The sequence below is a fragment of the Spermophilus citellus genome, assembly GCF_964194105.1.
Source record: "Spermophilus citellus genome assembly, chromosome: 1".
Lineage (NCBI taxonomy): Eukaryota > Metazoa > Chordata > Mammalia > Rodentia > Sciuridae > Spermophilus > Spermophilus citellus.
In genome coordinates, this window is record NC_138182.1 from 174402916 (window position 1) to 174427898 (window position 24983).

Below are 24983 nucleotides of genomic sequence, written 5' to 3' on the forward strand. Positions count from 1 at the left end.
GGCTCATCTAATCAGGCAGCTCCTTCATGCCCTTCCAAGTAAAAATAAAGTTTTTACAAGGGCTTACAACATTCTAATTAGCAGCCACTTTCCCCACCCAAACATGAGCAAAACAGTCCTTGGACATCAGGCAATGAGCATTTCCTGAACTGAGAATACTCAATTCTGCTATAGAAGACAACAAAGCAAATGAGGCTGATGTAAATTAGAACATGTGTTAGCACCGATAATTAAATTATTTACCTGGGAGATATGTCAGACAGATAAAAGTAGAGCATATATGCATGAACCTAGATAGAAAGGAATGAAAGTACCAAGCAAACATTAAATATTCATGATATACTAAATATACACGAAACACACAAAGCACTGAATATTCATTCTATCCAAAATACATGTGAGGACACAAAGCACTCACTATCCATAGGTCTTACTTTAACCATGCTTTGGTGACAGCTATGCACAGTAGCCCCTGCCCCCTACACTGGAGCTGTAAATAAAATCCCAAACTGTTCATCAGGCTAACGCTAAAGCTCTTGGCCAGGCTCTCCAACAGAGCAAGCATGTGCTGACTCCAGGCATGTTCCATCTTCCTCACCCTCCATGTTGGCCCTTGTAACCACACCATTAGTAGGAGAGGCTGATGCAGCACAGACAGAAGCATGATATATCAACACTGTGTACCGTAGAATTCCCGGGGTATCGCCTTCTATTTGCTTGTACCCCAGCCCAAATGTGTTTTTCACTTATTGCACTTTCTTTTCACTCTACACTTTCACTTAAATTGCTTCTATTAACTGTGTGACCTGTTCATCTTAAATCTGTGAGCTTGCTGCAGCACGCCTATTAGCCTACCTGGTCCTATAGTTGGATGCTACCCTGCATCAAGGTTGTAACAATGTAAAATCTCCTCTACCATCCTGCCTCTCAAGGTCCAGTTTTGCTTGCTTTTGCTTAGACTCAAAACACAGTCTTTCCTCAGGCCCTCTGCACTTCTCCTCTTAACTGAAACACTCTCTTCAGTCATCTGCATGGCTTGCTCCCTCATTTTCTTCAGCTATCTCTTTCCTGGGCCTCCCAGATAAAATTATACATCATTTTCCAACAATAATTCTTCAATATCCCACCACCAATGCGTAAAAATATAACCTATAATTCAGTTCTGACCCTCTATCTGGAGTTAATGCAAACCCCCCAGGGTAAGGGTTCAGTCCCACAAGACTGCCTCCCACTTCAGGTGCCAGCTACAAGGGGGTTCCCAGACTACCTCCATGGGTCCACTCAGCCAACTACAGATATGGGGTCTCTTAAGGCCCTTTTCCCCTCCTCCCTACCCCCTGGTTTGATAATTTACTAGAATTACTCATAGAACTAAGGAAAGAGTTATTCTTAAAATTACCGTTTTATTATAAAGGATACAACCCAGGAACAGTCAACTAGAAGAGATGTCTAAGATGTATGGGCATGTGGAGGGGGCTTCCAGGCCCTCTCCAGGAAGGCCACCTTCCAAGACATCCATGTGTTCACCAACCTGGAAGGCCCCTGATTTGTTACTAAAGTTTTTTTTTGTTTTTTGTTTTTTATTAAAATGTTATTGCCTAGGCATGATTGATTAAAGCTCTGGCCACTGGTGTCTGAACTCAATCTTCAGTCCTTCTCGTCTTCAAAAGTTCCATCCTTCTAGTAATGTGATTGGTTCATCTGGTGATCAGAACCCAGACTGAAGCTATCTGGGGCCTGCCAAAAGTCACCTCATTAGCATATGGTCTAAGGGGTTCCTCATGAATGACAAAACCTTACACAGCCGTGGGGAGGAGGCAGATTCTCAAAGAAGGCATTGGGTCAATGATATCCTTATTGAATCCTGAGATGTCTATCATACTCACTTGCTCTATCATATGACAACATTTATTGATGTGTCCTCATCAACTGGCTGGTGAGCCCGTTCTAGGTGCACTCTGTTCTGGGACTGGAGATAAGAACAGTAAAGAGATTACATTCCTACCCTTATCAAGTTCTCAAGGGAGGAGAAAACCATCATAAACAAATAAACATTTAACAAGTCATAAAGATGAACAATGTAGAAAAAATGAAGTAGGGCAAAGAAGATAGGTGGTCCCTAAGGCAAGAGGGACATTTCTATTTTTGTGCAGTAATAAAAACAAATATTTAACCTTTGTGTCCACCCCACCTCTGTACTTGGCACAGAATTTGCTAAGTCATTGAAATTTCCTAAGTCCTAAGAGGGTTGATAGTCCTTCGTTTTATATAACTCTGCCCTACCTCACCCAAGTCTGGCCCAGTCACATTTGGTTATTACAAGGGACATAAACTCATTGTACTTGGCACAGGAATTTGGAATATGGACCAAAAGGCTGAGCCAGTTAAATAATAGTGGAAAGTGGCCACAGTGGGCTCCACAGCAATCCCAAGTCACATTAGATTATAAGAACAGAAAAGCCACCAGGAGGTAGAAATGGTCTGTCAACAGGGGAAGGACAAGGAGAGTAAGAAATCAGGTGATACTCCAGAGGGACATAGGTTTTCTAGGCACTATCCCTGCAACCTGCCAATTCCTTTGACAGATTCTTCTAAGCTCTCAGTGAGTCTTTCATATAACTAAGCTGGTTTGAATGGGCTTATGCTTCTGGCCATAAATATTGCTTGAACAGTGGGCTAATATGTAGGGCTGATCAAAAAAAAGCACAAACTAGAAACCAGTCTAGTAGCCTGATTCCACTTTCCCCCCTCACCTCTACCTTCTTAGCCAAGCAAGTTCATTCTATCCTGCTGGACCCTCTTGCTCACTGGACCCAGGCAGGGCCCCTTCCAGCCTCTCTGCAGGGACTTTGTACTTTAACTAAGAGATGCTAGACAGTACCAGCCAATCAGGGGAGGATATGTGCTTGGAGAATGAGTCACTGTGTAGAGATGTTACCGCTGTTGACCGGTGAGGAGTCCTTGCTTCCCCGATGTTGAAGAATAACACCAAAGAAGCACGCCGAGGCAAGGTCAGAGTAGAAATTAGAAGTTTATTAAAGGACAGCAGAAAAGACTTCTCCTGGAGGAAGAAGGGGACCCAAGAGGTGGAATCCGTGGAAGGGTTGTTGTCTCCCCTTTTTATAGTTCTTTCAGTGATGGAATGTAGGTGGGAAGGCCCGAGGGGTGGGACACAGGTGGGCCAAAGAAGTAATCTGGGCAGGAAGGACTTCTGAGTCAGCACCTTCAAGTTTGCTGGGGGCTGTTCATTAACACTTCTTTGGGATGGGCTCTGGCCTTGGGCTTTTTCCTGGACTTCATTAACATTCCATGAGTTGTCCTGCATTTCCCTAAATCATTCTCAGCATGGCCTCCATTTTAGATTTCACTCGATATTAGACCCGATCTAACTACACTGACTACCTAACTTTAAATCTGGCTTCAGAGAGAGGAAGAAAGAGGCAAAGAAGGAGAGTAAATGGACACAATAGGATGTGACATGAGAAAGAGAGGGAGAAAAAGGAGGGAGGCTGTTCAAGGTGCCAGAAGAGCTCACAAGTCCCTGTACCAGCCCCTTCTGGAGTTCAGGTACTCCTCCTACTCTTGTTACCATAAGGCTCTCTCTGTTTTTGTGTTAAATCCATTTTGCTTAAGTTTGTTTGGGTTTCTATTATTGACAACTGAAAAGGCCTTGGCTCAAGCATGGTGGCACTGGTAAGCAGAAGTGTGTGGGTGAGCCCTGCCAAGCATTCGGAAAGAGCTGCAGAGCCCATGTGGCTGCTTACATTAAGTGGGACAAGATTAGAGATACTTGGCCTTCCAAGAGAATATGATATTAATATTCAGCACCAGTCCATTAATTTCCACCACTAGATGATGCAAAAAATCCCTTCAGCTAACCTGGAAATGTGGTTTGGTCACCTACATACCCTCAGCACATCTTACCTATAAGTCAGTCAGAAGAATGTCCACCATTCCCACAGGTTGCCAGAATCTGCATCGCCACAATAGAAAGACTCTTAAGCTAAAAATCATCTACAACCTGATTACCAAGAAGCACTGGGGAATCCCAGCTGTGTGGCTTTCTTTTGGATCTGATTCTTCGGCCCACTCAGATGGGGATTAGGACTCCAGGTGAGGGTGGGGAATAAGTCACCACATCTTCCTACCTCTGACACATCTGTAGTTCCCCAGTGGCCAGTTAATGCCAAGCTCACTGTGCTGCTAAGTCAGAGGCCCCCTGAGCTGTCTGCCAGGGTCCCCCCACCCCATGACTCACCCTGCTTCAGCCCTCAGCTTGGAGGCAGCCTGACTGGGGGATATAGTCTGGTCATCACACTATTTTCAGAAAAAAAATCCATCTTTTATTGAACATGTTTTTATATCTTGCCACAGAAGGGCTGGTAGAGGATTGGGGGCAGCAGACATACAGGCACCTGGGAACTTCTACAGCAAAGTCTCAAAGTAAACTCCTGTCTTCACATCAGATCTTCTCAGCCAACAGCAGGTCTGCAGAGTTCTGCTTTGCTCAGCTCTACAGAAACATTTGGCTTCTCAGAGAGGGGAGGGCTGCCCAACTATAAGAACTAAGAGGACAGTATCTGGGCTCTTTGTTTCAAGCAAACCTGGATCTTAGTAGATACTCAAGAAATATTTTCTGGATGGATACTGTCTCATGTCCTGTTTACCCACTTTCCAAGTTCCTTCTTTTGCAGGAATTAATCCCACTCCAAGGGGTTCCAAGTACCGATGTGCCAGATGGGCACTAGCTCACTGCTTGCCCAGGCAGGGATCTCTGCATGATACCATCTGATTTTCCTTCTTCCACATGTGAGCATGTTAGTCCTGTGCACATAGGAATCCAGCAAGGTGGAGGAGAGGCAAGAAATTGGGGGCACTCTTTATCCTCTTCCCTACTAGACAAGTTCTGCTCTCTCTCTCTCAGAATGGAGAGAAGACAAAGGCATAGAGGGGTATTTCCCCATGCAAGTACCGAGGGGTTCCCCAGCTACTCTTCTTCCAGCAGTAGCAGGACTGTTTCCTGAGACCTGGACAAGGTCTTTCTCAACCTAAAGCCTTCCATAACTCTAGATCAATGACTGTAACTCTAAGCCTAAGCCTTGTTTCTCTTTTTCCTCATGGAATCTTCTTTGTTTCTGGTGTGAGGAGACGCTCCCTGTGCCAGTGGTCTATTTTGTTTATCTTTCCATTTTTGGTATACCAGGACCCAATGCTTACCCGCCCTAATATTTCAGTCCACCCCACCCTTCCTAATCTTGTCTCTGTTCTTCTTTGGTCCTGATTTCCTCTTTTCTCTCAACCCTCAGCTTGGAGGCAGCCTGATTTGGAGGCATCCCTGCTGGCTCCTTCTACTGGGGAGAGGGCAGATCCCTGTCTTTCTTATAGGATCTAAGTTCTGAGGAATCTCTGCAGGGGGGAAAGGAGTATGTGTATGTATGCGTGGTGGCATGACAGCAGGGAGTACCTTTCTTCCCATCAGCAGTCTTACTCAACTATATGAAAAGAAATGTGGTGGGTTTCTGAATCATTCCTCCATATTCCTTTGGCTGCTCGGTGGAGCCTCATGCCATGAGTGCCTCACTATCCTAATTCTGCCCAATCATCAGATTCTCTAAGGGAGAATCAGTTATAATTGAGGGGCTGAGTTTCACTTGAGTGTAAACAGCTGCCACTTCTCACGCACACCCGGCCCACACCCAGACTTATATCCCAAGAGGATCAGGGAGAACTACAGGCGAATCCTTCACCCCACAGGAAAGGTTTATGAGTTGGATATTGAGACACTCATCTCAACTTTCACTCTCACAGAACCCTAGGTCTGAGCCACATTCAACACTTCCCATGTGTGACCCGGGGACAAAGTTTCATCCTTCTTAGTCTGAGAAAGTCATGGAAATCTCACTGGTGATAGTTTAGAAGTGTGTGGCCAGGAATGAGACCAAGGAAGTGACCAAGAAAGGTTTCTTCCCTCCAGAGACAGACACACAGGAAGACACTGTCCTCCCCTCTGTATAGGTCTTCTAGAGCTCCTGTGACCATGAACAGGTAGATAAAGGCAAGGAGAAACAAGTGGAGTATTTCGATAAGCTGAGCCATCACATCAGCACACAGGATGAAACCTGAGCTCAACTTGCTCCTGCCTTAGTGTTCAGGGAGAGAATACACTTCCTTGAGGGCAGTTTGAATCATGGTTTCTTCTTTGTGCAGCTGAAAACATCCAGCTATACCGCCACCTTGCTAGACACGTTCCCGAGCACTGGCTGCCATCAAGCCCAACCCTTGTTTTCTGAGCTCCTAGTTATTAGATCCGTGCAGTATTCAAGAAAGCAAGGGCCACCATGACAATGGGGAAGAAAGTAAAACTTCCAGCAATCTCTGCCAGCAATGCACCGAGGACCCTCTGGGCTCTCGGAATCCTGGGCCTGAATGTGGAGTAGAGCCAGGATGGGTGACAGGCACTGACAGAGAGGGTATTTCCCCATGCAAGGCTGTCTGGAGTTTTGTCTAACAGAAGACTAGAGATGCAGATTATATTTTCTTCATTTGGCCCTTTGAAAGTAATAAATACTTTAACAAAGAAAAGCTGGTTAAAGCCTAACGGAGTTCCTGATCCTTTTCCGGCAGCAGCCTAAGGGAAAGCCTAAGGGAGTTCATGATCCCTTTCCAGCAGAAGCATAGTATAGTAGTCATGAATCCCACCTCTGTGACATAGCAGTGTGAACTTGGACAAAGGACTTGGCCTGATGCTGTGGTTTGAATGTGTCCCCTCAAGTTTGGGTGTTGAAAACTTAACCCTCAGGGCAACAGTGTTGAGAGGTGAGGCCTCTAAGAGGTGATGGTCATGGGACTTCTGCCCTAAGCATGGTTTTGTGCTGTTACCACAGGAATGGGTTGGCTGTCTTGAGATATCCCCTTCTCCTCTCCCTCTCTCTCCCATGTGAGGCTTTATACTAAGCAGAAGGAAGCCTCTTGCCAGATATAGTCTCTAAATTGCAGACTTCCCAGATTCCAGAACCAGAAACCAAATAAACTTCTATTGTTTGGAAATTACCAACCTGTGATATTCCCTCGCAGCGGACAAAATAGATAAAGTCACTCCTAGCTTCTCTGTTCTCAATTCTAACAGAGAAGTAGTAAATGGGGTTATGAGAATTAAATGAGTTGGTGTATGTAAAGTGCTTAGAACAATGTCTAAGCCTAGTTAATAGTGCATAGTTAATACCATATATTATTAGTATAATGATCATAACTATGCCAGTTACCTTATTTTAATAAGATATATAATTATTATTTTATTATTATAATAACTATTGTTATTATGTCCTAGACAAGAAGAAAATTATGTAGGATGTTATTGAACAATGGCTGCTGAAAGATGCTCACATGCTAATCCCCAGAATCTATCAATGTTAGGTTACATGGGACAAGGAACTTAAGATTGCTTATCAATTAACCTTGATATGGGAAGAGTATACAGGATTATCTGGATGGACCCAAAGTAGTCAAGGATCCTTTTAAGGGGGATTCAAGTGAATTGAATAAGATGTGATACTACATAAAATGAAAACACCTCTGCAGTCATTGGAGGTCAATACCTGATGATTTTGATTTCTGAACTTTTCTGACTAAAGCAATAACGATTGCTTTCAGATGCCTAAGGTAAAAACCGTTGGCTTGAAAATGAGGAGGGAGGGTTGGATGCCCCTGAAAGCTATAGTATCATGATTCCCTTCTTTAAGAGCTAAGTTTCTTGCAGAGGTGGTGAACAGCTGCATTTTACATGAGGCTGCCTACAAAGCAAGGTCTCACCCATGCTCACCTGGATAGCAGGTGCTGTAGTCAGCATATCTACTACGGACCCAGGTGAAAACTTTGGTCTCATCTCACTACTTGCCATTCCATTTGGAAAGGTGCATGACAATAAATGAATATACGTCAGGACAATATGGTCAGGCCATAAACCTGGTCCCTGAATCTGCATAGGCCCCTGGGCATTGTCAATGCCTTGTGCTCACAATGCTCCTGGAGAACTTAATTTTCTCTGCATGTCAGATTTTGGCTTCTTTCATTTTATTTTCAAATGTCTAAGTGAAATTCTTTACTAAAATAGACTGAGAATCTCTCAAAATTTATTCCTGTATATGAAATAAATGACTCTCCCTGTGGGAAGAAAATCCAAGTTTAATCCCAGCAGCTCACTTAAGAATCACCCACTTTTCCAAGTTTTCCAACTTCTTAGTCTTCATTTCAGGGAGTGAAAAGTATGTCTTTTCAAGGGCAAAAACAAAATTGCATTGTAAATTTTGTGCTATGAACTGAATTCAGCCCTCAAATATGTTTTTTTTAATTGAGTTAATTTTAAACTATGGAAAGTATTAATTATGTTAAAATCTGAATCATTCATTTATTCTAATTCTCTTTGTTTTTTTTTTTCACCCTCACCTTTCTTTCCCCTTTTCTCTCTAGCTTCTGTATATCAGATAAAACATATGACCCTTGACCTTATGATTGTGACTTATTTCACTTATATAATGCTCTCTAGTTTCATTCATTTTCCTGAAAATGACATAATTTCAATTTTTTTGTGGCTGGAGAAAATACTTTCTCTTAAACTTTACTTGTTGCATTAAAATTTTTAATTAGTATTTCAAACCATTTTAAACACCAGCAGTCACAAAGTGATTTTTAGTTCCACGAAGAGCAGGATCTGAAAATCTTTTTGGAAAATTTTCAAATGCCATTATAAAAAAGGAGTATGATCTCATATGTGGTAAAATTGTAAACACTAACATTTCTATTTTTACTAGTATTTTTTAGAGATTGTGTCTAACTATGTTGCTCTGGCTAATCTCAAACTTGTGGGCTCAAATGATCCTTCTGCCTGTGCCTCCTGAGTAGCTGGGACTACAGGTATGCACCACCACTCCCAGTTATATATACTTTCTTTTTTATTTTTTTTTTTAATTTTTATTGGTTGTTCACAACATTACAAAGCTCTTGACATATCATACTTCATACATTAGATTGAAGTGGGTTATGAACCCCCAATTTTACCCCAAATGCAGATTGCAGAATCACATCAGTTACACATCCACAATTTTACATAATGCCCTATTAGTAATTGTTGTATTCTGCTACCTTACCTATCCCCTTCTAATTCTCTTTGAAAAGCTGGCAATCTGGACCAACTTCATCCATGTTGGTTAAATGAGCATCCAGATTATATTTTCATGTGGTTACCATGAGCCAGCGATGGCCTTTTTTTTTAACCTCTTGAAGCAACAAAGAACAAGAGGACTCAGGAGTCTTCCTGTGGGGTGGTAGGCAGGAGTTCTAGAATTCCTATGACCAGATGGTTTTCATAGTTTGATGGAGAAGTGGCTACTGGCTTCTCTGGGGTGCATGCCATGGGTACTATCTGGTATAAAACAACATCAGTAGTGCTGAGGCTGATAGCCATTTCCCACCCGGTACTGGTGATGGAACCCCGGGCCTCACACTTGCTAGGCAAGCACTCTACCACTGAGCTACATCCCCAGCCCCCATTCCCTGCTTGAAAGAGTGATTTTGCTAATAAAAGCAAAGAAGAATTCATGGCTGAGGCTGTGCTAATAGTCAGACTGTGTCTTTGCTTCCTGTCCTAAAGTTAACTGAAAGTAAGCAGCATTCATGACTCTGACTACTGCAGGAAGCAGGGAATGGATGACTGTAGTTAGTGACAAAAACAATCATAAATGGCTTTGCCTGTCTTGTCTCTTTTCTGAGTCAGAGGGAATGAAATGACCAGTAATTATCATTTAAACTGCTGTTTTATCCTGTATCAATCAGAGCTATTCATCTGGTTACTCACGGACTCTGGGGCTGAAACCACACTAAATCAGGGTAACAGTCAGAGCCAATGCATAAGGCCAGCCTTTTTACTCTGTTAAGTGTTAATGACCTGGGCTGAACATCAATGGCAAGTTTCCATGAAAAAGCCATCTGAGACTCTAATCTAGGAATAAATGGTTCTATATGGAGCCTATTACCTTGTTTTTAATATTCTGTATTCAATGGGACCACAGCTGTAAACAACTCTTCACTCTCATTTCTCCATGAAGTTAATTTGCACTGTGTCAGCACTGCAGGCTTTTTGCATATGTTCAGGACAAGCTGATATGAGCAGGCCTGGAATGAATAATGTTTAGTAAAATCAATAAACCCTATTATTAGTCACTAAGGGGACTGATTTTATGTCTATAAAAGTAAAACAATTAGAAGCGTATTAATGGCAGATTCATCATAGTAATATAATGGAGCCAAGTACGCTTGTCTTTTGGGAATCTTTAATTTACCATTTGGTACTGACTCTATACTCAGCCAGAGAAATGGCACACATAATATAAACAAGCTCTGGCCTTTGGCAATTCATGTTGTCATCAGCAAAGATAACACTGTAACAGTGCAGAGAAGAAACAAAACTTCATTTAGTGATTAATGTAAACCAGTCATGAATAATGTTCCAGTAAAAGCCTAGGGGGAAAACTATTCAAATCACATTGTGCTTTTTGGTCATGTATCTCTCTGCATTTATCAGCATCCCCGTTTATTACAGTAGCAGAGTTAAGCATGGTCTAATGCACCTATTTATAATCCTATCTATTTAACCACCTAACTAGAAGTGATTAAAAGCCTGGTATGTAATAAAAATACACATCCAGTCATTCTGCAGCTGAAAAGTATGATTGGCTTCTGTGCATATGCATGTATGAAAACAGGGAAATCATCAGGAATCCACAGTTCACCCAGTTACCAACAGGAACATGATGATTCATTGGGGGAAGATGTAGTTGACCTTAGTTCTGCTCCTGTGTTTCTGCAATTAAGGGGTTGGTCAGAGACTGAAGAAGCCTAAAGACTACAGACAGAGTCACACATTATAAATGGTATTCTAAACAGAGGAAACATACTTGTTAAGCTATATAAAACAAATTTTAAAAAGTCCTGAAGAATATATCAAGATGTGGTTTAAGAACTGAAAAAAAAAAAAAAAAAAAAACAAACATTGAGGGGGTTGGGTTGTGGCTCAGTGGTAGAGTAGTCACCTAGCACATGTGAGGCACTGGGTTAAATCCTCAGCACCACATTTAAAAAATGAAATAAAGATATTGTGTCCACCTACAACTAAAAAAATACATATTTTAAAAAAATTGATAGTTTAAAAAAAAAGATGAAAAATATGTGAAGTGCTCTTAGTGTATGAGTAAATAGCATAAACAATGTTTTTATAAATGATGATATAAAGGAAACTCAAAAACAAAATAAACTGAAAGTTAGAAAAAAAATATATTTTCCTACTAAAATCTATGAGGAACATAGAGTGGATTTGTAAAGCTAGAAGAAGCAAATGCCAATACTTTAAGGTAGCTTTTCAAAAGCAGAGGAAACATCTCTTTTCAATTGCAAATATCAATTCATTTGTGAAGCAAAGACCTTTAAAGAATAACTAACCAAATTATAGGACAACACATTCTGTCAATTTAAAGAACTTTTTAGTAAACCAAGCAGTAGAACTGTCATTAGCAATTATAATAGCCATAAACACTTAGAGCTTACGGCTGGAATGAACCAATGAAATCAACTGTCCAAACCCACAGAGCATACTCCCATTGAAGGACCGACTTCTGCACTTGGTTTTCCATCTTGCTGCACTGCTTTTCTTCCAGTAGTGTGCATGGACCCCCTTTGTCATCCCTTTAGTGAAGTCTTCTTAGGTTCTATTCATCCAGACTCCCACATCTACTCACCAACCCCCACCCACCATCCTCATTTGTTATTCACAACATTTATCCACTGCCTAACTTTGCATAGTGTATGTGTATGTGTGTGTGTGTGTGTATATATATATATATATATATATATATATATATATATATATATATATTATATGTTTACCCTACTCATTAGAAAATGCAAGCTCTATGAGGACAGGAATTTTTGTTGCTTTGTTCATTGCAACATATCCCAGCACCCTGTGCAATGCCTAGAATAGAATAGGTGTGCAATAGCTATTTGTTGTGTGGAAAGAAAGGAGGGAGGGAGGGACCGAGAAAGGGAAGCAAAGAAGAAAAAGGAAGGAAACCATTAAAATTTGGTATAAAACATTCTAGTAAATCAATTTAAGGACAGCTTTTTTACATGTTTTATCTACTATCCACACGTCATAAAATTTACATCTTTGGAATAACATTCCCTGCTAAAGAAACCTGTACCTACAGGTTTGTAGTGATACATCCCAAATTTGAAATAAATACCCCACCATAAGTTTGTATATATTCACTGAATGAAATACAGTTTGTTTACTATGCCTATGTATCGCATAAGAAAATTTTTCTTTGCTTTGTGTCTTATATACTCATAGTATTAGGAAAGCTTTCTTCAAAAGTCAGCCATCACTAACAGCCAGCAAGAAATAACACGAGACAGACAAGAAGACGTTATTAAAAAAAAAAACAAAACCTTTTTAATTCTGATTGCCAAATTATTTAAGGCAGGTATAAAAAAGGAAAGCATTCAATATACATTTTACATAAAATAAACTAGATTACAGCATAAAACAAGTAACCAGGCAATGGCGTTAAAGTCTCTCTTCTAAAACTGGATAATTGTAAACATTAAAAAAAAAAAAAAGAAAAGAAAAAGAAAAAGAAAAAGAGGAAGAAGAAAAAAGGACTGCAGGACTATTCAAGTAATAGAACAATCACAGATGTCTCTGGTATGCAGGCTATTGGGTTATTTGCCATTCAAGATTATCAAAAAATGACACCTCATTATTCACAGATGCTCATTATTTCCCCGTTTTAATCTTTACATTATATACAACACAGTTTTTGTGGTACTGGCAACCCCATGCCTTCCAAAAGTTTTTTTTTTTCTTTTTTTTTTCCACAATACACAAGTACAAACAGTGACTACAGGAACATTTTACACTGATGCGTCTTTAACAGGAGCCACCAATTAGACATCTAAATTGTACCAAAGTGTCATCATCACAGTTTGCCTTTCTGAGGGGCTTACAGGAAATATATGAAGGATATGCAAGGTTCAGGCACACTGATACATAACATTATTTATTTACAATTTCAAAGGAAAGAAAAAGAAAATAAGCAGCCTTTCGTGGCTAACACTTTTCAACGTGACAAATACATTTTTTTATTTCCTTTACTGAGTGGTTTGCGACTTGGCAGCAGACCCTGTGTGTGCGAGCCTGGTTACTGATACAAAAAGTAAAGAATATATATATATATATATATGTATATATATATATATGTATATGTATATATACAGATATGTATACGTATATATATATATAAAACAGAAGTTTAATTACAGCAACATTTGTTACTCTGTGATAAAATCTGTAATTTACAAAAATGAAATGACTGGTTTTTGCCTGCCATTAAGGCATTTCAAATTAACACCATGGAACTGATGTCTGTATAAAGCGCTTCCCCATGTGATCCAGTCACATGACACCGTACACTTCCAATCCTGTTATTCTCTGCAAAAGAAAAGCATATATTAGCATAGAGTTCAACCAACATTTGACACTTAAAACCTAAAAATATTGAAACTTAGAGTCTATTCCATTTATGGGATTCAATTCCAGAAAAAAAGCAAATAAAAAGCAAGCAATACAGTACATTTTGTGAAAAAAATGTTCATTTTATATTAATCATGAAATTCCCTTAAACTATTTTCCTTCTTAAAATAACTTGAGGGGTGATTAAAAATCACAGAAGAAACATTTAGCATTAGGATAATATAGTTTTCTATTTGCAATTTTATTTTTAAATATGAGAAAACAACTGTCATTTTAACAAAGTTGTGAGGATAAACTAAGAAAATTTCAACTGCCTAAGAACCAATCAACTCTTTACCAATCCATTTTAGGTTTATAAAATGAAGTTCCTGGAGCCTAAGTTGTACCAGGAATCTACTAGCTGAATAAACCCATTTATTACAAGGATTAAAAAACAAAAAACAGGGAGTTGTTTTTCATCTGAAAAGCCTGGACTTGCTTCCTCAAAAACATTAAAATGTCTCTCTGCCTAGAAAAATAACTGCAAACATAAAGGATATTTACCTTCTTTGTGCAGGAAACATTCCTGATGCAGATGCCTGGGCAGCCACCTGCTGAGAGGCAACGAGGGCAGCAGAGGTCAAGCCTGCTGGGCGAAAAAATGTGGGGTCTCCATGACATTTAGAAAGATAAGAGTAAATACAGGCCCAGTGGCAAAGGCTGCAGACCCAGTAGCAGCAATTTGTCCTTTCCTAAACACACACATGAAATGTTTCATGCAGCAAGGACAGAGTACAAGCCACTTGGTCTAACCCAAATCTATCCATTTATTGAATCTTCTGTGGTTTCCTTAATAGCTATTGTAGGATAGAGCATTCCATCTCCCCAGCTCTGCATGGCGCTAAATGGTTTGCATGGGTCCTGGAATAGGAAGCTCAGGAGAAATAATAGGGACCAAGTAACAACAGGAATCAAAAGTCACATTGAACTATAGAAAAGTCATGCTACTTGCTTCCTTAGAATATGATACTTTATAATAACTTTGATCACTTTTACATTCTTCCCAGTGATTTGCCATAATCCATCCTTCAAGGTACATGATTCAGTAAATCAAACTTAGAACTTCTTAGTCTTAATCCATAAGACAAAGGTAGCAGAGACCATAACAGCTCCAAAAGGTATTAAGTAGCATAACCCAGGTTCTTCTAAATTCTACAGAAAACAGTCCTGGGCAAAATGAGAGTAAACAAAGTAAACCTTGGGAAGATTACTCTCTCCTTTTGTGTACTTTGTTTGGACATGTTTTCCTTGCCCAAAGATAATTTAGGACATTACAATAACAGTGACAATAATAACAACATAGATACAGTGACAGCATATTCGCTGATATAGATGTGATGTGTTAGAAACAAAATCCCTTTCTCTTCCAAGTTCTTATCACACTCAATACAAGATGTTTAGGAAACCGAGATGTTCTCATTTAACACCACTGCTTGACACCAAGCAATGAGAGCTGAATAAATAAAGAGCGGTCCCTTTACATTTATAAACATATTATTTTACATGCATATAGCAGGTAACATGCAACTTGGTCGTTGTTAATGACTGAATTCTATCCTCCTAAAATTCCTATGTTGAAGCCTGAACCCACAATTTGCCTGTGTTTGGAAACAGGGCCTAGTTGGAGGTGACAAAAGTAAAATAAAGTCCTAAGGGCCTCATCCTAACATGGCATTAGTGTCCTTGTAAGAATAGACACCTGAATGCTTGCCTCTGGCCAGTGGAGTGGCCATGTGGTGTAAGCCAGTAAGAGTGTCTCACCAAAGACCCAACAAGATCTCCAATGCCTAGCCCTAGACCTATGAGAAAACAAGTGTCTGCTCTTTAAGTCCATGCAATCTATGGTATGTCATAAATGACAATCTGAGCTGACAAGACAGCCAGACCCTAGGCGGGTGGATTTGTTGGTAAAGACTGTGAACAACCTCCTCTGAGAGACAAAGATGGTAAAACAGACTGAATATGAAGGGCCCTCTGAACTGAGAACCACGACCTGCAGCTAAGAATGGAGGCTGAAGGGCTCTCCCTGTGGCCTAGTGCACCAAGGAGGCTGAAAGTGGAGACTGCCCACTCCCCAGGCCTGTGCTGCACAGACTAACTAAATCTATGTCTGCTTCCTTCCTTTTGTCCCATTTTGCTGCCTCAAAGCCTTCCCTAGTGTTCAGAGATTCTGAAACAATATGTTTTTTTTTTTTCCTATCTTCCTTCAAAGCTGGCTTTGAAGAAAACCTCTTTTTCCTATCAATTTGACTCTAAACATTTCTGGAGCAATGAGTGCTGCAGCCTAGCCTCTTCCTCCAGGGCAGTACTGGTGCCCACTGATAACAATGGGAGAAATAATAACATGCTCAACAAATACCCCCTGGACTGATGGTTTCACTGTGTCAATTCTGTGGCTCTTTGCTATGCTATGTGAATGAATAACTATTCCACATTCATGTATATCCTTAAAGCATCAATTAAAAATAAATGAGTGAAAGAAAAACCAGTAGGGTAGAGAAAGAGGAAAAGGGGGAGGGAGAAGGAGAGGGAAAGGGGGAAGGTATCACCAGGGATTGGAATGGAGTAAATTAAATTCTATGCATGTATGATTTTGTCAAAATGAACCCAATTATTATGTATAACTATAATGCACTAATAAAACAAAAACCAAAACAAAACAAAAACCTTTTTCTCAATCCTCATCTTTGATCAGAGTCATATCGTGAAGGATTGTGAAGAGCCCTTAAGTTCCACTATAAAATGTTAAACTTAGTCACCTCACTCCCATTACTTGCATGGGAAAAGAGCAACTTAAAGGGCCTACAGATATCAGGACAAAAAAACTTCACCAAAGCCTCTCACTATCCCTCATTTTCTTTCCAATTTCCCTGAAGTCGGTATCTGATCTTCTGATTGTTATATTCAGTGCCCCAGACACTGGCTGCCACCCTCAGCCTGGGAGATAACAGTAAGCCTCCGATAACATCAACCAGTGACAATTATTAACTGGTAGCCATTTCATGTCTCAATAGAATACAAAGATGTGGGAACAGCCTTAGCTGTGTCCGTAGGAAATGCTAGGAAATAAGTGTTAAGAATCCTCCCCAGAGCTAACGTTAATTCAAAGTTCAATGTTTTTATTTTAAAACCGAGACAGGTAGTTTCTAGCAACTGTTTTCCAAAGCACACTGAAAAAAGACACAGTAATGATGGAGCTGCTGACCTTGGAAAGGATCATATTGACCAGGGATTAGCGGATAACCCATGCCAACGTGGGTGTGGTGATGCGTGTGTAGGTGCCGCTGGCCAAAGGGCGAGTGTCGGTCCCGTTCCCTTTCTGCCTCTCGTTCCCGCTCAGCTGTGGCCTTTTCCACAGGCTGAAATAGAACAGAGAAATTTCCCCACTTCATGTTTCAAAATATAACAAGAAAGCATACCATACCACCTGCACCCCTTCAGCAATATTGTGTTAGGTAGATATATAGATACTGAAAATTCTGTATTAATCAAAGATAATTTCAAAAGACATGCATTAGTTTCTACTGCCATTGAGACAACAATAAAGAATTGCTCCACCCATGGTAAGCTGAGTAGCATCAATATTTTCTTCAAATGACTGATAATTTCAGTCATCCAATCTGTCTGTCTTCCCACAATAATTTTTATAAACAGATCAAGGAAAAGAAGTAGTTTTGGAGATCTATTTCAGGTCATATTTTCTAGTTATATTTTTTATATACTTCATAGGGAGAATCTATCTCATAGTTTAAAACAACTGTATCCATTTGGTTCCACTGAAAACACATCCAGATATCGTATGTCAATATACAGTAAATACAGTCGGCTCTCCATAATCATGGGTTCCATCCAGCAATTCAGTCAAATTCCAATCAAACATTTTTTAAATTCATTGTATTAAATATACGTAGACTTGCCATTATTCCCTAAACAAAACAGCCTAATAACTGTTTACATAGCATTTATATTGTACTAGATATTAGATATTATAGGCCATCTAGAGATGACTTAAAAGCATACAAGAGGATGCGCCAATGTCTACAAACACTATGCCATTTTATATAAAGAACCTCATTCAGCATCTAGGGATCTTGTTACCCCTGTGGATCTGCAACCACTCTCCAAAGACTCTAAGGGACTGCCGTCTAGGAATCCATTATCCTGTTCCCACATTCTGAAATCTCCCTCTCAATTTCTGAACACTCATAAAGAAACTCCAGTTCTCCCAAATAAAAGTTTGATTAAAGATTTGTTTCCTACACATTTCTATTCTAGAACCTAAGCACCCTTTCACTAAAGTTCTCTTTCTCACTTGGAAAAAAAAAATCTAGAAGGAAGATTCACAAAAAAGGATTCATAATTCACCTTTTCAATTTCTCCATACAGTGTCTGACAGACTTGCAGATACTAGACTTTAAACTTCTTTTTTCCCACCCAAGAACTATCATTTCCTTTCCGAGTCTCTTTTTCAATAGTCTCCAGGACTAGAAGTTGCCTTTTTTAGGTGAGAGTCTCTTTCACAAAGACATTTATTTGTATTACTTCAGGGAGTTATAGGAACGTGACAATGAATCAAGGTCAAAAAACACCCAGCAGATGCAGCCCTCACTCATTAGCCAAGGGACTCACACTTGCATATGAGCTTCACACTGTGCGAGACTCAAATATGTGTTTGAATAAAAGTAACAGTTATTACGCGTCATGGACCATCAGTATTGCTCAGAATGAGGCTCCGACCATGAACACTGACCATGTGGATGCCAAAGATCCACAGAAGGAGTCAGAAGCTCAAATCTCTACAGAAATAATTAGGCTAAAACCAAATTTGATAGATTTCATTCACATACATTGAGGGGGAGCAGGGCATAGTCTCCATGGGGCTACTTTTCCCATGTGATTTTGGATCAGATTTTCCATAGTCTTAAGAGGGCATCTGAAAAATGTATGCGAAAACTCTGATTTTTGAAAGTTGTGCCCAAAGAAAACATTTTTCAAAAGTTCAGTTTGGCTGGGCATGGTAAACCACACCTATAATCTCAGCTGCATGGGAAGCTGAGGCAAGAAGATCACAAGTTTGAGGCCAGCCTTAACAATGTAGCAAGCCCTTATCTCAAAATAAAAACATAAAAAGGGCTGGGATAATGTAAGTGTCCCTGGTTCAATCCCAGGTATCAAAACATACAAACCCTTCAATTTGCCCAATGGGTCAAAGGCCTGTGGTTAGAAGTACTTAGTTACAAAGCTATTCTGAAATAGCATCCTCCGTTATTTTTTTTTTAATATTTTATCAGTAATACTTTGCACCAATGCCCAGGTCCCATGAATTTAAAAGTATACCTAACAAAAAGCTCACTACCACCATACCTGCTTCAACAACACCTGTCCCTTATGTATGAAAACATCTGACTTTTGAACACTCTATTCTTTATGTACCAAGGATAAAGCAGCGTCCTGAAATCACGGCTAGATTCCAAAACCATTTCTATTTCAAGACTGTTCTCTAGCTTGTTCCCCCTTTCTACCCCAAAACACAGTCCTTATAAATGGCAACAAAAGCAGACTTACGGCAGGAGACTTGCTGCGGTATTGGTTGGCATGCTGCTGGAGCAAGTCCAGTGCTTTAGATTCAGTGGTTGTTTTCGTGTTGATGCTGGGGCTGGTATTGACTTTCTCTGCCTCTTCTCTCCCTGACATCTTCCCATAAACAGGATAATGAAATCCTGGAGAGAGATAGGCCCCTGCAGATAAACGACAAATGCCACATGAAGTTACAAGCTAGTCTCTGAAAAAAAAAAAAAAATGTCATTTGTGTTATATGAATTTGGGAAAAGAGTCAGAGATCTTAAAATAAGGGGTTACATTAAGAATGGACTACATCATTGTTAAACTGTATCAAGGTTCTCTGATTTTTCTTCTGCAGTTAATTCATCCTGATGAACAGAGGTTATAAACAAAATTGAGCTTACAGCCACTTCATGCATTTATGTGTCTGCTTAAGTGAAAGGAATAGTAACTATAATGATTATGACAGTAAGTGCTTAGAATATTTTCATAGGCAATAAAGTAACTGTCAGTCTAACAGCAGACCATCAGAGACTATGGAAGATATAGCGGAAGACTCTTGACATTTCATTTTTTTTAATAAAATTTTATATTTAAATCAGTTCCATCTTTAGGACTTTAAGCAATTAAAAAAAAACAAGCAAAACAAATGTCACTCTTGAAGCTTCTAATTTATCTTGAGTTTTTAATAGCTCATGTTTGAATAGAGCCTCTTCCCTCCAACATACTTAGAACCCAAAACATGTCACGTACCAGGGTAACTGTGCATTAGGACAGGAGAAACAGCCCGGTATGCAGGGTGGCTGGGGTCATACATCTGTGGGTAAGGATAAGCATGCAAGTACTGTATGTACGACTGATGCTGACTCATGGGTGAGGACACAGCCACTCTCGTCCCCCGAGAGTCCTTCCAATTCACAGGTGTTTTCCGATCATCATTTTTCAACTTATTCTCTTCCATTGATTGAGAGTCAGGACGCTTGGACTCTTTGGGCTCCTCTTTAATGCTTGTTAATGATACAGGAAGGCTGGGCACACCACTCTCTTTGTTAGGAGTTTTCCTAGGACTGTCCTCTTTTAATTTCTTCTCTCTCTCAAGTTCTTCTGACTTTTGTTGATCCAGATATTTGGGTTGGTACACATAATGATGCCATGTCCTTGAATCTGGATCCTAATTAAAAAAAAAAAAAAAAGTTTTGTTCACTTTTTAAGAAAACCCATTAATCACTATGGCAGCACTATTACTGTTACCTCCCATACTGAGTTAACATTTATGTATGTACCAGACAATGTGTTACTCTCCTCCTTCTGTCATAACTCAGTAATATCTGGGGTTATTCATGATCCTTTATGGATAAAATAAAGCCAAAGCTTTTAAAATTCAGGTAACACCAAGGTCACATGGCTGCCCAGTTGTGGATCAGGGCTTCAAACTCAGGTCTGTTGGAATTTGAGGGTGGGCCTTTAAAATATAATTTGTCAACATTAAATAATACCCTCAGATATATTTAATCCAATCCTCATTTTCCTTTTTAATATCTCACACAGGTAAAAAAATGATTTTAAAAATTCAAGCCAATAATAGTAGATTTAAGTAATTACTATAGATATTAACATCATTTAGGAGGAAGAGAACTCTTGGTTTCCTAATATACTTTCTTCACCTACCACAGCTGAGGCTTCATATACTGAACTTCTCATTATGTGCTAATGTCTTAATCAAAACAAAATTTCAAAGTCACAGCACACATTATGGCTTCTCTATTATAAAATAAAGCCATCTATAAGATCTCTAAATTGTATTATTCTAATGCAGCCTATGAAGCGACAGCCTGATTTTTAGGCCTCTGGAAGAGGGAAAAAACTAAAAATCCTAATGACCTTTGCGATCCCCATCCCATTCATGATATAAACCCATTGGGTATTCAGATCCTGGGTGAACAATCCAAGTTAAGACCACCTCCCAACTCTGCAGAAATGGGCATGGGGAAAGGTTTCTCATTCTGATTCACCAGGGACTGTCTAAGCATAGGCACTGGGGGATTGGTGCTGGGAAATACCAGAATTAATGCTCCCAGGGCTGCAGTGAGTCAGGATATCTGAACCATGACAGAAAGTGCTAGTACACGTGTGGTTTCATGGTGACCAGTTTTCAGTTGTTCTTAGGCTGGCTGACTGTTCTTTGGGATGACTGCTGAGACTCATCACCCAAACCTCCTCACCTTCTTCACAAACCTCAGCACTGAGCTCTGCTTTGGGCACTTAACACAGAATGTAAAACAGAAATCCAGGCATCTCAGGCCCTAGGTGAAATACATCTGAGTCCTCAATTGTATTAAAAAGATGAATGGGAAATGGCACTTAAGTGCCCAATGAGTTTTGTTTTTTGTTTTGGGAGGTACTGGGGATTTAACCAAGGGCAATTTACCACTGAGCTACATACCCAGCCCTTTTTTATTGTTTATTTTGAGACAGGGTCTCAGTAAATTGCTTAGGGCTTTGCTAAATTGCTGAGTCTGGTCTTAAACTTGCAATCCTCCTGTCTCAGCCTCCCCAGACACTGGGATTACAGGCATGCACCACCACAACTGGCTGTGCCCAGTTTTAATATTCTGAGAAAATGCTACAGAAAATTGGAAATATATAAGAACAAGTACTTCAGTACTCAGACTCAAAATCTCAAGAGTCTGTAGGGAATTCAGCAGCCCTGCAATGGAATGCCCTCACCTTGGACTCAGCAAGAAATTAAGGGACCTCATCAAAATCACAGAATTAAATGATGGCATGGATCACAAGTCTGCAAAGCGCAAGTCTAGAGTTCATTTTACTACACAACATGACAATAAAACAGTGAGCAATGTACATTTTAGAGCTACACAACAAGTCCTGAGGATTTTTTTAAAGATATTTTTCAAGAGAAGAGGAAAAACCCCTGATGTTGGTTTCTCTCCAAGTCTAACCAATTCAATCCCAGACATGTAATGTGTCTCAGACTGCTCTCTCTGTTGGGGCCACGCTCCAAAATCTTACTTGTTTAAATCTCGAGGTTGGGTCTACACCTGTCTGCTTCATAGAGTCCATGACAGACTTCATTTCTACAGCCTCCTTAATAAGCTGGTGGTTTTCCATCTGCTTAGCTTTGAAGCTGTCGGCCTGTAGCTGCTGCTGGTGATTGGAGAGAAGCTGCGATTTACCTGTCTCCTCAGTTTTATTAGGCACTGATGGCCCTAATTTAGAATGGTTTTTGTTAGGCTCTGGAGTAGAGGGAGCTTTTGAGATTGTGGCTGATGGCAAGTTTTTCTGCTTACTGTCCTCCTTGCCCAGCTCCTTCAAGGGGAGCTCCGTTTTCCTTTCACAGTCTCCTCTCCCAGTCTGGACCATTTTCTGCTCTGCCAGCCTCTGGTCCTCATAGTACTTCTCATATTGCTGTCTGTAGGCAGGGCTGGTGGCCATCAGAGACTTCTGGTCCATATAGAGTCCATAAGCATACTGGCCATAATAAAGTGACTGAGCCAGGGCCGGGTGTCTTTGTGTGATCACTGACTGGTGCTGAGGCTGCAGGGATGCAGAATTATGGTCCACTTTCTTAGCATCTAACTGCTCTGCCTTGTCTTTCTTCTCTGCATCTTCCTCAGACTCCTTCTTGATCTTCATTCCCTGTGTGTTCCCACTGTTCCCCGTTGCAGGGGCGCCAACCTGTCCTGGGTGCATATAACTTGGAGAATAATAAGGATCATAGCCATGGTAATAGGGAGAATGGGACTCTTTCAGTTGAGATGATTGTGCTGTAGCTGAAGAATGCCCTTTTACAACACCACCATCCTTACTAGAAATGATGTCTGATGGGGAACTGGCCTTTGACCTCATGCCCTCTGACCTGCTGTCCGATCCACCATCATCGGCAGCATCGGATATGTCTGAGTAGGCGGGGCTGCTGGTCTTTGCTGCTGAGCTCTCGGCCCCATTCTGGGTCAACACATGCAGTGGTGCCATTGGCGCCTGTCCATTCACCAGAGCGCTGCACTCCATCCTTGAGGCACTCCCAATGGAAGGGCTGGGAGCGTTGTCTGTGAACGTGTAGACCTTATCAGCCTCGGCTTTGATACTGGCCATGCGGCTCTCCTGAGATTCTGATAGTCCATTAGCCAGCCCTTCATTCTTGTTGAGATGGTCCTTTAAAAAATGCCCAGACAAATCTTTGCCAGCCCCCTTGGAGTCCTCCAGTTTCCCCAGCTTAGCATCCATTTTGGGGCTTCCTGACTCTTTTCCTTCTTTGTCCTTTAGCTTTCGCTTCTCCTTTTTCTTTTTGTCCTTGAGTGACACCAGAGCTGGGTTCACGGTGATGGGCTCTCCCATAATGGTGGGCTTTGGTTGGATGGGTTTTAATGGAGGACTCTTTGGTGTGGCCTGGACCACAGTTGTTGTGAGGGAGGGCAGTCCAGGTATTGTCCCCGCGGTGGTAGTCGTAAAGGCTGCAGTAGGTATCGCAATTAGTTGTGGGGGTGTGGGGGCTGGGGCAGGGGCGATGGGCCGGGCACTTTTCAGCTTAGAGAGGTTTTTGTCCATTTTGCAGTTGTTAGCTTTTCTGCCCTTTTCTTTATCGCCCAAACTTTTCTTGTCAATCAGTCCTTCTGCTTCCAGTTTGGGCATCTCTGCAGCCAAACTGCCATCTACCGCTGAGCAACCCTCTGATGTGGCCGTCATGTTGGAAATTACTGGAAGGTTGTTCAGTTCATTGTTGAGGCCCTTCTTTTTGCCTGAATTCTTTCCTGCCTTCGAACCGATAACAGAACCTGGGCCGTTGCTCATCAACTCTCTCTTTCCCTTGGGGGTTCCAGGGGGGTTTCCAGCACCAGGAGAGGTGGGGGCCTTCACCTGGTCATAAGCTGACACACTTGTGCTTGGCTCACTGCATTCGATGGCCACATTACTCAAGGCTTCCTCACAGTCTGAGATCTTGTCCTCACTGTCAGGCTCGAACTCCAGCTTGTTCTCTGGGTCTAAGTGTGCATGAGCCTGGTGGTATCTCAGGCCATTGATGTGCTTGTACTTTTTGTTGCAGTTTGGGTGGGGGCAATCGATTAACACTGGAGAGGAGCAGCCTTGGTCCAAAAAAGTAGTCTCTGGTTTCCCTTGAGGGGTGGTGGGGGTGCTTCTAGAATTTGTGCGGACCCGCTTCCCAGGCTTATTGTCCTCAGAGCTAGAGTTCAGGTCCAGCTCCATTGGAGGCTTGGTTTTCCTTTTGTTGGTAGAAGAAGGACTGGCTTTGATTTCCTCAGCTGCACAATTTGGGGGTGTCCTTCGTCCGCTGGCGTTGAGGCTGCCCCGCCTCCCTTTCCCATTGGCCCCTCCTCTGTTCTTGCTCTGAAGCCCTCTGGACTCGGTGAAGCTGGTCTCGGAGCCAGGGGCCGCTGCGGCAGATCTTGCTCTCTTCCCTCTGCCCCGGCCCCCTCTCATCTCCAGATCACTTGTCGGTGACTCACAAAACCTAGGGAAGCAAGTAACAGTTGTCAAAATGAGCACCCCCAAAAGAACAGTGGAATCACAAGATACAATGTGGCAAAGAGGAGTCAACATCTCCACAGCTTGTGGGACACCCCAGGTAAGACTCCTCATTCTTCCAATGATAATTTCAGCACCCCCAAAAGAACAGGCTACCAATCAATGGCTATATTCCCTGTTCAGAAAATGAAAGAGAAACAGCTCAGGTAGCTAGGTTCTAATCCAGTTCAGATTCCCATTTTGAGAAAAGAAGACAAAGCAGAGAGGGAGGGGGCAAGGAGTAGAGATCTCCTGAGAG

General features: G+C 41.1%; 1 protein-coding gene across 6 annotated transcripts in view; it reads right to left on the minus strand.

Annotated features, from left to right (window-relative positions):
* Positions 1–12528: 12528 nt before the first annotated feature.
* ZNF608 (zinc finger protein 608) overlaps positions 12529–24983 on the minus strand; it is a gene marked incomplete at its 3' end in the record, with an annotated part of 106849 nt that continues 94394 nt past the window's right edge. For 4 of the 6 annotated variants that reach the window (XM_081280331.1, XM_081280327.1, XM_081280328.1 and 1 more), the window contains 6 exons: positions 22214–24671; positions 19937–20354; positions 19187–19359; positions 16827–16980; positions 14126–14207; positions 12529–13540 (listed from right to left, as the gene is read on the minus strand). In XM_081280331.1, the coding sequence (XP_081136457.1) occupies positions 13534–13540; positions 14126–14207; positions 16827–16980; positions 19187–19359; positions 19937–20354; positions 22214–24671 (3292 nt within the window). Of the gene's footprint in view, positions 13541–14121; positions 14208–16826; positions 16981–19186; positions 19360–19936; positions 20355–22213; positions 24672–24983 lie in introns of those variants that run through there. The other 2 variants (XM_081280332.1, XM_081280329.1) reach the window with 1 other exon arrangement.